The 12703-nt window shown below is 45.3% G+C and overlaps 1 protein-coding gene across 1 annotated transcript in view; it reads right to left on the reverse strand.

Annotated features, from left to right (window-relative positions):
• Positions 1–10598: 10598 nt before the first annotated feature.
• KCNK1 (potassium two pore domain channel subfamily K member 1) overlaps positions 10599–12703 on the reverse strand; it is a 53282-nt gene continuing 51177 nt past the window's right edge. The window contains exon 3 of the mRNA XM_042908755.1: positions 10599–11879. Within this exon, the coding sequence (XP_042764689.1) occupies positions 11620–11879 (260 nt within the window). The 3' untranslated portion in view covers positions 10599–11619. The remainder of the gene's footprint in view (positions 11880–12703) is intronic.

Below are 12703 nucleotides of genomic sequence, written 5' to 3' on the forward strand. Positions count from 1 at the left end.
TGACCTCACGGTTCGTTAGTTCAAGTCCCGAATTGGGCTCTGCACTGACAGCGTGGAGGCTGCTAGGGATTCTGGCTCCCTTTTTCTCTGTCCCTTCCCCGTTTTTTCTCTCTCTCTCAAAATAAATGAATAAACTTAAAAAAAAATGTGAAAGCGATAAGTAGCCAGCCTGGCATCACCTAGCACACAGACCTAGCATTTTGAGAGGAGGAAGAAGAAATCTCTCCTGCCATCTTGGCATAACTACAGATGAAAACACAGTGTCTTCCTTCCAGGGTTGTTCACCTACAAATATCCACTAAAAGAAAGAAAATCAGAGATATCGCAGTTCATACGTACGCACTATCGATCAACTTTAAGAACTGTTTACCACAGTACATATTCGCACCATTATTTTATGTAGATACAGTTGGGGGATGGTGTGTAAATTTAATGGAGTAACCAAGAATAGTCATTACCAAAACATCACTGTGCAGTAGGCTCATGCAGAGCTACTCTACTGGATACGATTTCATCTTTCTTTAATGATTCCAAAGGCACTGAAATCTTCTGAATAGTCCCAGTGTAACTGTAGTGAGCATTAATTATCATTTCGAAGCAAGAGCCAGTTAAAAAAAAATTCCTAGTTGATAGCTGGTTTATTATTACCTGGACATATGAGGTTATAAACTGTCACATTTAAGTAGCCACAAGCAAATGTTCTTTCAGAATTATGTGGGAAACTCTTTCCCTCGTGGTAACTGATTTGAAACTGATCATCACTGGGATCAGGTCCCCCGCCTGAAGTGTGAGAGCTCACTGTGGGACCCGGGGACAACAACCTCCAAATCTGGGTCTACCCAGGCGGTCATAGGACTAACACTTCGTCCATGAGGTCTCTTGGGTAGAGAAGTCATTCTGGAATTGGATGCATTTGCCAAATAACCTTCACCGGTTACATCGAGTGGAATAAAAATAAAATGTGTAGTATAATGCATTACTATAAAAGAGCTGTAGATGCAATTGGTTCTGTAATTAGCCATCATTTTACCAAATTGGTTCCCTAAAATTAAGATTCTAGCCACATAAGAATAAAATGACTGGCATTAGATGTCGTGTGTGTGTGTGTGTGTGTGTGTGTGTAAAACTGGAATTTTATGCAGGATACAAAACGTTATTTAGATTATGGCTGAATATTTCAGAAGGTACAGGTGGGTATATGTCTTTTGTTTCCAATTATTCATATATGCCATTTAAAAAGTGGATCAGACCCACCGCGTTATAGACATTAAGGCCACCACCCCTTCACTCTGGGTGTCTACACTGCCAGCCTCTCCTCATCCCCTTATCCCACTGACAGCCTCTGCTTGTCCCTTTATCCCAATTCTGCTTTCACAAAGCCGCCAAGTCCACCTGCTCGCTAAATCCAATGCCCTTTTGTTTAGCCCATTTGGAATTTTCCAGCAGTCGACACTTTGACCACTTTCTGCGTCTTGATACCTTCCTTCCAAATGGGCACCATACTAGGTCTTTTGCACACATTCTATCATTCAATCCCTGGGAAGGTCTGCATTGTACCAAACCCAGCATTGTCACAAACCCAACTCCTCTTCCCTTCTCAGCTTGTACTTCTATCCTTCTAATTTGTTGGATTGTTTTTATTGAGGAATAACTGACATACGATATCTTATTACAACATAGTGGTTCACACTGTGAAATGCTCACAAGATGTCTCGTTACTATCTGTCACCATACAAAGTGGATGCAATTATGACTATAGCCGCCATATTTATTATTAATAAGTCATCCCGTGGCTTACTTATTTTATAAGTGGAAATTTGCTTCTTGACCCCTTTCACCCATGTTGCCTACCCCCCAATTCCCCTCCCCTCGGGCAGCCACCCATCTGTTCTCTGTGTTTGTAAGTCTAGGTTTCGTTTGGTTATTTTGTTTTTTAGATTCCACGTATCAGCAGAATCATCTTGACGTTGGTCTTCCTCTGTCTGACTTATTTCACTGAGCATAATGCCCTCAAGTTCTATCCGTGTTGTCGCAGATGGCAGGATTTCATTCCTTTTTCGCGGCCGAGTAATATTCCACGGGATATATACATACATCTTCTTTATCCATTCATCCATTGATGGACATGTGGGTTGTTTCCATGTATTGGCTATTACAAATAATGCTACAATGAACAGGGGGTACATACATCTTTTCAAATTAGCGTTTTCATTTTCTTCAGCTACCCAGTAGTGGAACTGAGAATCATATGGCAGCTCTATTTTTAAACTTTTTGAGGAGCCTTCATACTGCCTTCCACAGGGGCTGCACGAATTTACATTTGCACCAACAATGCACAGGGTTCCCTTTTCTCCACATCCTTGCTTCCACTAGTTATTTCTTGCCTTTTGGTAACAGCCATCCCGACTGATTTTAGAGCACAATTTTGGGTTTGGGTTATAAGCTTTTGTCCGCTTCTTCATTATAACTTTTATGAGTAGGTAGTCATGTTAATATCCCTTGAAAGTATTCTGGCCGTATTCCCTTACCGCTTCTTTCCTCCTCCTTTGTTTCCTTTTAGGTCATGTTCAATCGGCACATGTCTTAGGACTGTGACAGGGTCCCAGCCGTCCTACCCAGCTCCAGTGCCCTTCCTGTGGTCTGTGCTACAGACCTTCCTAGCACCACGCCTTCGGTGTCTGTGTTCTAATTCTCAGAGTGCACAGGCCCTTTGATGAAGTTTTCAAAACGCCCTACCTAATATTTCTCATTATCCCTCATCATACGTAGTTACCCGTATCATTATTATGTAAGAAACAAGCTGAATGTAGAAGCATTTGAATGTCGGGATTCAGAATGGTTATTAAATAATACTGGCACCTAAAATTTTTTTTTTTAAATTTTTTTAAGTTTATTTATTTTTGAGACAGAGAGAGACAGAGCATGAACGGGGGAGGGGCAGAGAGAGAGGGAGACACAGAATCGGAAGCAGGCTCCAGGCTCTGAGCTGTCAGCACAGAGCCCGACGCGGGGCTCGAACTCACGGACCGCGAGATCGTGACCTGAGCCGAAGTCGGACACTTAACCGACTGAGCCACCCAGGCGCCCCTGGCACCTAAATTTTATTACGATGGATCATGTGCCAGGTGCTGCACTAAGTACTTCTCAAGAAATCACTAGGACCCTTATATCCCCAAAGAAGGTACTATTCTCCCCAGCTAGGAAGTGAGCAGACTGAGGTTAGCAACAGCTTTCCCACAACCCCATGACCAGAGAAAGCTGTGCCTGGGGGGCAGGACCTGTGTCTCGAGCCAAAACCCTGTATCACGAGAACCCCATTCTACGGGCTGCCCGGCCGGGCTCTCATCTTGGCTTACACTGGCCACCTAAAATACCCTTACCCTCAGTCTCCAAGGCCCAGCTGCCCCACAAAACCTTTCCTATTCTTAAAGTGAAATACAAAATGGAGACCAGGCTTGAAAATTCCCTGAGTGGACAACAACATTGAAACCACATGAGCCATTTAAACCAAGAGCTAACACTTGTCTATGTCGAGAACGTTGGTAACACTTAGGTTATTTCTTGTAAATGCCTCTGGCAATCACTAAAGAAACTTAAGTCTCTTGCTAAATTGGTTTGAGATAACCACTCTTCGCCAACCACCTGCCGTTTGGAAACCTCCATCGTAATAACCCATCATCGTGAAGGCTAAGCGGCTCCTCACTTTCACTTTCCACGCCATTCTGCAACGTCATGCCTCGTATCAGTTTTGGGTTTGAAAGCTCCCAGGTTGTTTTACGCACAACAAACTCTTCCCAGATACGAGTTTACTTACCCGGTTTTATTTTTTCCCGGTTTCTGGACTTTTGACAATATCCACCCCCGCTCCCAGGGACCTCCTCCTCCTTTGAGTTCATTATCATGTTCTATCTGCCAGATACCACATCGCATTGGAATTTTATGGCCCTGTATTGCTAACTGGTGTGTGTTTATTCTCCACATAAAAGAGCAGGTGACTTCCTGAAGAACCTGCACCGTCCCTCACTTCTACAGCACTAGCTGTCATCTTGCCTTTTAGGAAAATGTAGGAAAATGCCTACAATGGGTTGTAATGGTAGCAGCTAACAGTCGCGAAAGAGTTTGCCACGGAAGCCCCAGGCACTACTGGCTCATTGCTTTGCATTCACCATCTCCTTCCGCCCCCTGGAAACGCCCCCGGGTAGCCCTCGAGCTCTAACACCTGCGCACAGCCCTTAGGTTCACCTGTTTCCACAAGAACCAAGCTCCTTCTAGAACCAGACTAGGGGAGATCTCCTAACCGCGACCCCTTCACAGCCTCTTTGCATGAACTGGGGGCTCCACGGGCGATCTGGGCGGGGACGCGTGAGCCACGTGCAGAAGAACTGGTAGGAAGGGTCCAAAACTTCAGCGTGCCAATGATGTCAAATTTTCTTGAATTTTTCATACACCCAGAGAGCCCACCTATTTACCTCTACAGGTAATGAATGATTCACTGTGACACTGACTTATTTACAGTTTTGTTGTGATACTGAGTTTTAATCCCTGCTTCTGATAAATTGAAAAAGAAACGCGGGAAATCTAGGCTTTCAGATGATTTTTGGTAGCTTAGATTGGATTTTTTTTTTTTTCTTTTCTGCATAAATAGTCTGTAACTTACTCAGGGGAACGCCTCATTCTTTCTCCGCCTCCAAGGATAGCATCTTTCTTGTTAGCTCGCAGGTAAAGCTGGCAGGAGAGGACCGTCACACGCACCCCTTCTCAGCAATCTGCCGCTCCAGGGGGATTTAGGGACAGGGATTCTCACGTTACGTATGTTACGTTATGTACACGTTACGGACGCGGGGAGAAAAGCCCACGTGATTTTGCTATTTTACCACCTGGGTAAAGAGCTATTAACAGCCCCTTGACCTGATACTCCTCCTAACATGCATAAGATACCTCTTTTCCTTCTGCCTTAGATGTAGCCATGAAAACTTGAGATTCAGAGACCCAAGTAATGCAGATCAGTCAGAAAGAAATAATTTTAAATATAGGTTATTTGGCTCTTTTCTTAAAGTCCTTCCACAGTGATCTGAAACATGTCCCTGATGGCACAGCCAGGTTCCCGCGGGCTGATATACGGGGCTTGTCTTTCTCCAGCGAGCGCCCCTTCCTAGGAACGGGTCACCAACAGGGACGTGTGGAGTCAACGTCTGGCCTGGCCCTGGGCTCTGCTGCTCTCTGACCCAAGACAAGGGCACCCAGGGCAGCCTGGTCTCTTACCTCCCCAGATTCAGAGGGAGCAGCACAGAGAAAATGATAGACCGTGAAAAAAAAAAAAAAAAAGGCAGTCTATTATTTTACGTTGTCAGAGAGTTCTAACTGCTAGCTCGTGCCATAAATTATGCAGTGACCTTTAAAATCTAGCTTGGTCACTGCCAAATGGGTGGCAACAGGCTTAGTCCCGATGTTAAGTTCACATTGTCCTAAATTGCAATCACCACCTGGTATATACCAAGTTGGTAACAAAGGCACCGAGGAAGGCTTTCATCATGCAAGTGAGGACATAAAAAGGGCACTCCTCCCACATTAATGTAGCATTTTAAAGCCATAATGTTTAGAGCAAGAACAAAGTGATGCAGGAGTTTCGGGTAAATTATGTTGATGTCTTTGAGCACCTATGGACTCTGGGAAATTAAATATCTCACCACCAATGGGCTCTGGATTTCCAGCCACAGCTTAGAAATGGAAATGAAGTGGCTGGGTCCAACCGATTCTTGATTTCTGCACAGGTCATCGTCTCATGGTTCATGAGTTCGAGCCCTGCGTCTGGCTCTGTGCCCGCTTGGGATTCTCGCTTTCCTTTCTGCCCCTTCCTGTTTGTGCACACACTCTCTCTCTCTCTCAAAATAAATAAATAAACATTTTTTAAAAAGTAAAAAAAAAAAAAAAAAAAAAAGGAAAGGAAGTGCTGAGGCATATGTGTGACCATAAACGTATAATGATCATAATTTATATAAATAATGGAAGAGGATGAAAAAAGCCCTCAGAACTCAATTTCTCCAACTAATAATAAATAATATCTAATTTATTTATAGAAGTTTTTAGTGGTCAGGTAAATGACAGCAAGGCTATACATTCACAACCTTGCTATCTCATGCTGAAAAATGAGAGATTTAGCCTAAATGAAGTTTTCAGACAGTGGAAGTTATATTTAAGAAGCAAGCCTCTTGGGGTGCCTGGATGGCTCAGTTGGTTAAGTGTCCGACTTCAGCTCAGGTCATGGTCTCGTGGCTCGTGGGTTCCAGCCCCACGTCAGGCTCTGTGCTGACGGCTCAGAGCCTGGAGCCCGCTTCGGATTCTGTCTCCCTCTCTCTCTGCCCCTTTCCTGCTCACACTCTCTCTCTCTCTCTCTCAAAAATAAACAAACATTAAAAAAAAAAGAAAGAAAGAAAGAAAGAAAAGCAAACCTCTTAAGGGAAGCCGGGCTGACTCAGTCAGCGGAGTGTGCGATTCTTGATCTCAGGGTTGTGAGTTCGAGCCCCACGTTGTCTGTAGAGATTACTTAAAATCTTTAAAAAACCTAATTTTAATCATTTTATAGGCAAACAGTAGTTGAACATTGTTAGGAAAATTACAATATTGAAATAACATGAACAAACAAATGTGCTAGCTATCCTGGGGGCTGTTTGCCCCTGCCTGGGAGGGCTCTGTGAGGCAGTTCCTTTCTGAGTGTGAGTCTGCCTTTCATGTTAGGCTCTCAACAGCCCTTCTCAGTGCACTTACTAGCTGTTAACACGTGGTTCTCCAAGCAGGTGGCACAGGGGATCCAAGTGGGGGGTGCAGGAACCGTGGACGCTTTTAGAGGCACAGAGCCACGGCGTTCACTTTAAGGCTGCCTAAGGTAAGGACGGCCCAGTGACTCCTGCCAGTTTGCACCGAGACTTGTAATTCTTTTGCCACCAAAAATTACGACACGAAGAGTACGCTAACTCCTACGTTGAGAACTATTGGGTAGCATTGCTCTCCTGTGTTCTCTGTGGGTTCGAACCCAGAGCAGTCACTTTGTCGGAGTGGTGTGCAAAGTGTGGGTAAGCTATGAGGGAAGAAAAGGGGCTGGCTTATTAAATGTGCCTCACTGCCAGGCTGTGAAAATACTTACAGTTTTACTTCTGGGTTCCTTACTGTGTTTTGCTTTAAATGTTTATTTATTGAGAGAGAGAGAGAGAGAGAGCGAGCTCATGTGAGCAAGTTGAGGGAAGGGTAGAAAGGAGAGGGGGAGACAATCCCCAGCAGGCCTGTGCTGTTAGCACAGAGACCGATGCAGGACTCGATCCCATGAACCATGAGATCAGGACCCGAGCCAAAACCTAGAGTCGGAAGCTTCACTGACTGAGCCACCCACACGCTGCATTCTTACTGTATTTTAGAAAGCCGAGTTGGCCTGACAATACCTATTAGATAAATGTTTGGAAAGTTGTCTTCAGCAAACAATTTTATGTTTTGCCTTCACACAAAACACTCGGATGCACCCAATTTTCATAAAGTAGAACTCTTGGAAAAGAATACATCACTACGGGGAAAACTTTAAAATTGTTAAAGATGGGGTGCCTGGGTGGCTCAGTCGGTTAAGTGGCCGACTTCAGCTCAGGTCATGATCTCGTAGTCCGTGAGTTCGAGCCCCGCGTCGGGCTCTGTGCTGACAGCTCAGAGCCTGGAGCCTGTTTTGGATTCTGTGTCTCCCTCTCTCTGACCCTCCCCTGTTCATGCTCTGTCTCTCCCTGTCTCAAAAATAAATAAAACGTTAAAAAAAAATTAAAATAAATAAATAAATAAAAAATAAAATTGTTAAAGAGACAGGTTGAAAATTGTACTGGGCAGCAACAAATACGTAGCTGAGCTCCGTATGATTTCAGGCTCGGCATCACAAGGAAGTTTCGTTTCTAAATTTGCCAAGGCGTGATCCGGTTGACCACGTACGCATTTCGGAAACTCGATCCCAGAGGACTGGTTTCCTCACTCGAGGATATCGGTATTTATCACAGCCCTCCTCGGCATGGGGTGGCTGTAGCATACGCCACACAATCACGAAGCCCTGCTCGCTGCATTCCGAGTAGGAGACAGATAATCTTACGGTCACCTTGCAGGGCGTGCTTGTTGGGCCAACTTGAAAACAAACTCTTATTCCAAGCAAAGATCCGCCGCTTTCACGAAGACATCGTACTACTGATAGCTTTAAAGCGTTTAAAAGGTTTTGCGTTGAATCTTTCAGTTATTTCGACGTCTCCAGATTTGTAAGTATCTCCCCATCCATTTTCCAAAAGGCACAGAAGGCTGGTTTGTGGAGTGTGGGCATGATTTTGTCAGGTGAGAAAAGTGACCCCGTGTCTTATTAATCTAATAACGCCCAGACGTTTTTTCCTTAAGTCACATCGTATTTGTTTGGAAAACATTCCCTTTTCCCACCCACGCATCTTCCTCTTCGACTTCTGAACAAATGGTGCTCTAAATCTCCTGGGGGCATACAGAGACTACAGTCTCATACACGGAGTCATCTGGGCCAAACGTCTGTTTTGTGTATTTCCTTTATTACCTCCTTTTGGAGGCTGCTCCTAGCCTTTGCGGTGCCTCTGACTTCTGGGAGGGCGAGAACGCTTCCTCCACCAACACGCTGTTCTCTGCTCACACTGAGCGTATCTGCTGCACCGAAGTCAACCTACCTACTGGACACACGTAACTTAACACTCACACACAGGAGTGCTCTCCTTGAAGGACAAGGGTCTCTGCCGCTTCTCTATCCCGAGGGCCTTCTACAGGATTCTTTTTTTTTAATTTATTTTGAGAGAGAGAGCAGGAGAGGGGCAGAGAGAAAGAGAGAGAATCCCAAGCAGGCTTAACGCTGTCAGCACAGAGACTGATGCAGGGCTTGGACGCCAGAACCATGAGATCATGACCTGAGCCAAAACCAAGAGTCAGACGCTTAACCGACTGAGCCACCCAGGCGCCCCAAGATTCTTAAGAACTCAATTTAGAACACTCTTGCGCAAGAGCTGGATCCTTGGGCTTATCCTCTGCTCATCACTCCCAATCGTCTCTGCTAGTATTCACTTCCACTTCCAGCTGCACCCTCGCTCGCCTCCAACTAGAGGGTTCCAAGGTCAGCATCGGCAGGTGCCGCACTGGCCTGCTGCATGCTGCTTGTCCTGCCCCCGTTCTCTGATTGACAGCTCGCTCCGCCTTCAGGACCACAGGGCAGCACCTGCCCACTGGCCAAGGACAAAAGACAAGCATAGAAAAGATACTCTGCCTTATAGTTTGCATCCAAAAGGGTGTGGGAGACAAAACTTGCTCCCCGCGTTTGGAACCCCCTGCTTCACATTAGAAACAACAAAAGCAATTTGAAGGGCGTTAAGGGTGTCTTCTCTGCAGCTTCATAAAAGCTTTGAAAATGACCTCGACACTTCGTTACTTGACGGCATCCTGATTCCAAGTTTTCCCGTTCTGCTCTTTCTCGTTCTCTGTAGCTTGGACTCGCCACTCAGATTAATTAGTCAAGCGGTGGTGGCACTGGAGTTATTTTTTCCCGCATTGAATATAAAGACACTCTCCCCGTGTAAAATGCACCGTTTCTGCAATTTTTATCCTTCAACACCCCTGCACCATACCAAGCACTGTGGTCACAGCGAACTTTTCGGACCCGATCGTGTCCTTGATGCATGTCCCTATTTTCTAAAGAGTCTCTATTCCACTCCTTAACCAATCAGCAACCCCGTCTAAGGGCAGTCTCCACCGTGGGGACACGGTCAGCATGGGGTGCAGACAGAAACGAGTCACTGGATCACCCAGCATCACCCAGATCCAGAAAAACAGAAGAACATGTTTGGAACTGAACACTGGAAAGGGGGGGGGGGGTGGGGTCTACTGACAGCATCACCGAAGCTCTGCAGCCGAGATACATCCTTCTTACAGCTTTGTTGCTCTGAGGCCAGATGGGATCTCCTACAATGAAGAAGGCCCTGCTCATGTAAGGCCAGCGGCCAGCAGGGCAAGGCTGGTAACTGTGTGCTCAGGGTGCACGTCACGGAGATGTTTCTGAGTGACGTCCCCGAGGTGAAGACGCGCTGCTCAGCTGTCTCATGAGCAGGGCACAGATTTCTATCAACATCTCGAGCACCACCTCCCGGGCAGGTACCCATGGGAGAGAAGATGCAGGTGAGGGGGTCACTGGGCATCAGTTGTCATGCAGGGTCTTTTTCTCTTCTAGAATTCTCGCTACAAAAAAAGTGTTTTAATGTTTACTTTGGAGAGAGAGAGAGAGAGAGAGAGAGAGAGAGCACAAGCGAGGGAGGGGAAGAGAGAAAAGGAGACACAGAATCTGAAACAGGCTCCAGGCTCTGAGCTGTCAGCACAGAGCCCGACGCGGAGCTTGAACTCCCGAGCTGTGAGATCACGACCTGAGCCGAAGTTGGATGCTTAACCCACTGAGCCACCCGGGCGCCCCTCTCTTCTGGAATTCTTAAGTGTTCTGTGTGTATCACTTACATGTTGCTGTAATGGTTTCTATAAAGGAGTCCTTACATATTATCTGCATAGACGAGAGCTTTCCTTGATACATTAGAGCATAAAGATTGCAACCAGCTAGGATTTTTATTGATGTCAGCTTGTAAATTTAAAAAACTCTCTGATTAATTTGCCAGCATCTGTTCATCTGGGGCTTCTGTGTCCACGATCTGGGCTTTCGCACTAGGTGACTACGAATCACGACGCACTTTCAAAACAAAATAACTTCCTTTACAAATCATATTCTTCATTGTTTGTCCACCTCCGGAGAAACGCTTACAGACATTTTAGACATCTGGTATCATTCCAATGCAAAGGGTAGAAACATTTATTGTAGAATATGACAGTAACTCACTCTTAAGTGTACTATTTCCCTTATTTTATTGTAGCAACTCTCGATTCTTCAGTATAAAGAGAAATCAAAAGGAAAAGTATCTACAATCTTGGGTTAAGAAGTATGCTGAGATCTGGTGACCTAAACCCTCTATGTACAAGATATAAACATATTTGGACTTGTTTGTACACAGTTAATGGCAACCTATTCATTATAAATAGTAGTTTTAAGTTAGATTCTACAAAAATAATGATCTTGGATGGGCACATGCAGACTGGTACACATAAACTTATTTATAAAACACATCTCTATGCCTCTCTCTCTCTCTCTCTCTTTTTTTGCTTTTAAATATAAATGTTCTATTTAGCCATCAGCTAAAACGATTTAAATGCAAATCCCCAAGTCCCCAATTAAAAGTATAAAATCCACTTCTCTCCACCGCAGCTCACTTCTTCAAGTATTCTTTACCCATTAGTAAAGTCTAGGTAATTTTGTCCCATGTGAATCATAGGTACACATCCCATTTCTTCGGATATTAGTCCTCCAGAGTAAAAGCTTCCTTTGTTCTGTTATGTTGGGGGGGTTTTGTGTGTTTTTTTTTGTTTTTTGTTTTTTTGTAAATATTTTGGACAGTAGGTATTTGTCCAAATACCATCTTGGTATCTACGTTCTCATACAAATAAACAAGACAAAGGGTCTTGCTCGCTGCCCTCACCCGGCTGCTCCCGGACAACACGGCAAAGCCCTTAGTTGCCTGCGGGGCCATCGGGGTGGGCAGAGGACTGAGGGCCCACGAAAGGCTCGTTCTGCTTCCGGTCCTCCTTCGGGCCGGCTGCCTGGTCTGCGATGGACGAGAAGGACAGCTGGTCGTGCTCGATGATGTGTACTCGATCCTCGTCCTTGTCCTTCTTCACGTAGAACATTTTCCTGAATTTTTTCAGCTCGTGGAGTTCGCAGAAGGTTTCCAGAACTACCAGCATGGCAATGAGGCCAAGCAGAAGGTAACCTGAGTGAGAAAAAAAAAAAAAAAAAAAAAAGACAGTGTCTCAGTGGGATCGAGTCACGGATGAATCAAGGGACGCCACGGAAAGCGTGTGGGTGAAATCAAGTCATTGCCGCTTTCTGAATTTCTAGGAACGTTCTGAGGTCCGTGGCTCCAAGACGGGTTACCCACAGGAAAATGAAGAATGACTTACCCTTGTGCAAACGTGGGATGCTCAGGATCCCAGGGTGTAATTTTTGAGGAAACAAAAAGATGGGGTTGACCTGGCATCGTTAAAGGGAAGTGGCATCCTGCAATGCCCGCCACACAAGGGTAACGTGCCGGGGGAGGGCTCTCCACCTCGGCCTCATAATCAGCGGCTCTCAAAAAGCCAGTGACACACGTCAGAAGACTTTTTGATGGTCATGAGAGCTCAGAACAGAGGCTGACACTTTCTTAAGCACTCAATACTCGTGTCAGTATTTCCACTACCGAATAAGAAGTGTCGCGAGAGAAGTAAGCTAACTGAAAATCCTTCCAGGAATGGATGCAGACGGGGAACAGGTCTTGGCGTGTGGCGATTTGCACCTGACCAGGATCCAGCTGCCCACTAAGCTGTCCATTGTGGGACAGTTATTTTGGGGCCACACGGACCACACTCACCGGTTGACTCTACCAGCTTCTTACTCCGAAATAAAAGATAACCCGCTGATTCAGGTTGAGTGGTGTTCTTTGAATTCGGTGAGGGGAAAATGGTGCTCTTAACTCAGTTCCTACACGTTTAAAATCGGTTTCCAGAAAAAAAAAAAAAAATCCATCATGGAAAGGAACAGGAAAGTGGAAATGAA

Source organism: Panthera leo, chromosome D2 (assembly GCF_018350215.1).
Source record: "Panthera leo isolate Ple1 chromosome D2, P.leo_Ple1_pat1.1, whole genome shotgun sequence".
Classification (NCBI taxonomy): domain Eukaryota; kingdom Metazoa; phylum Chordata; class Mammalia; order Carnivora; family Felidae; genus Panthera; species Panthera leo.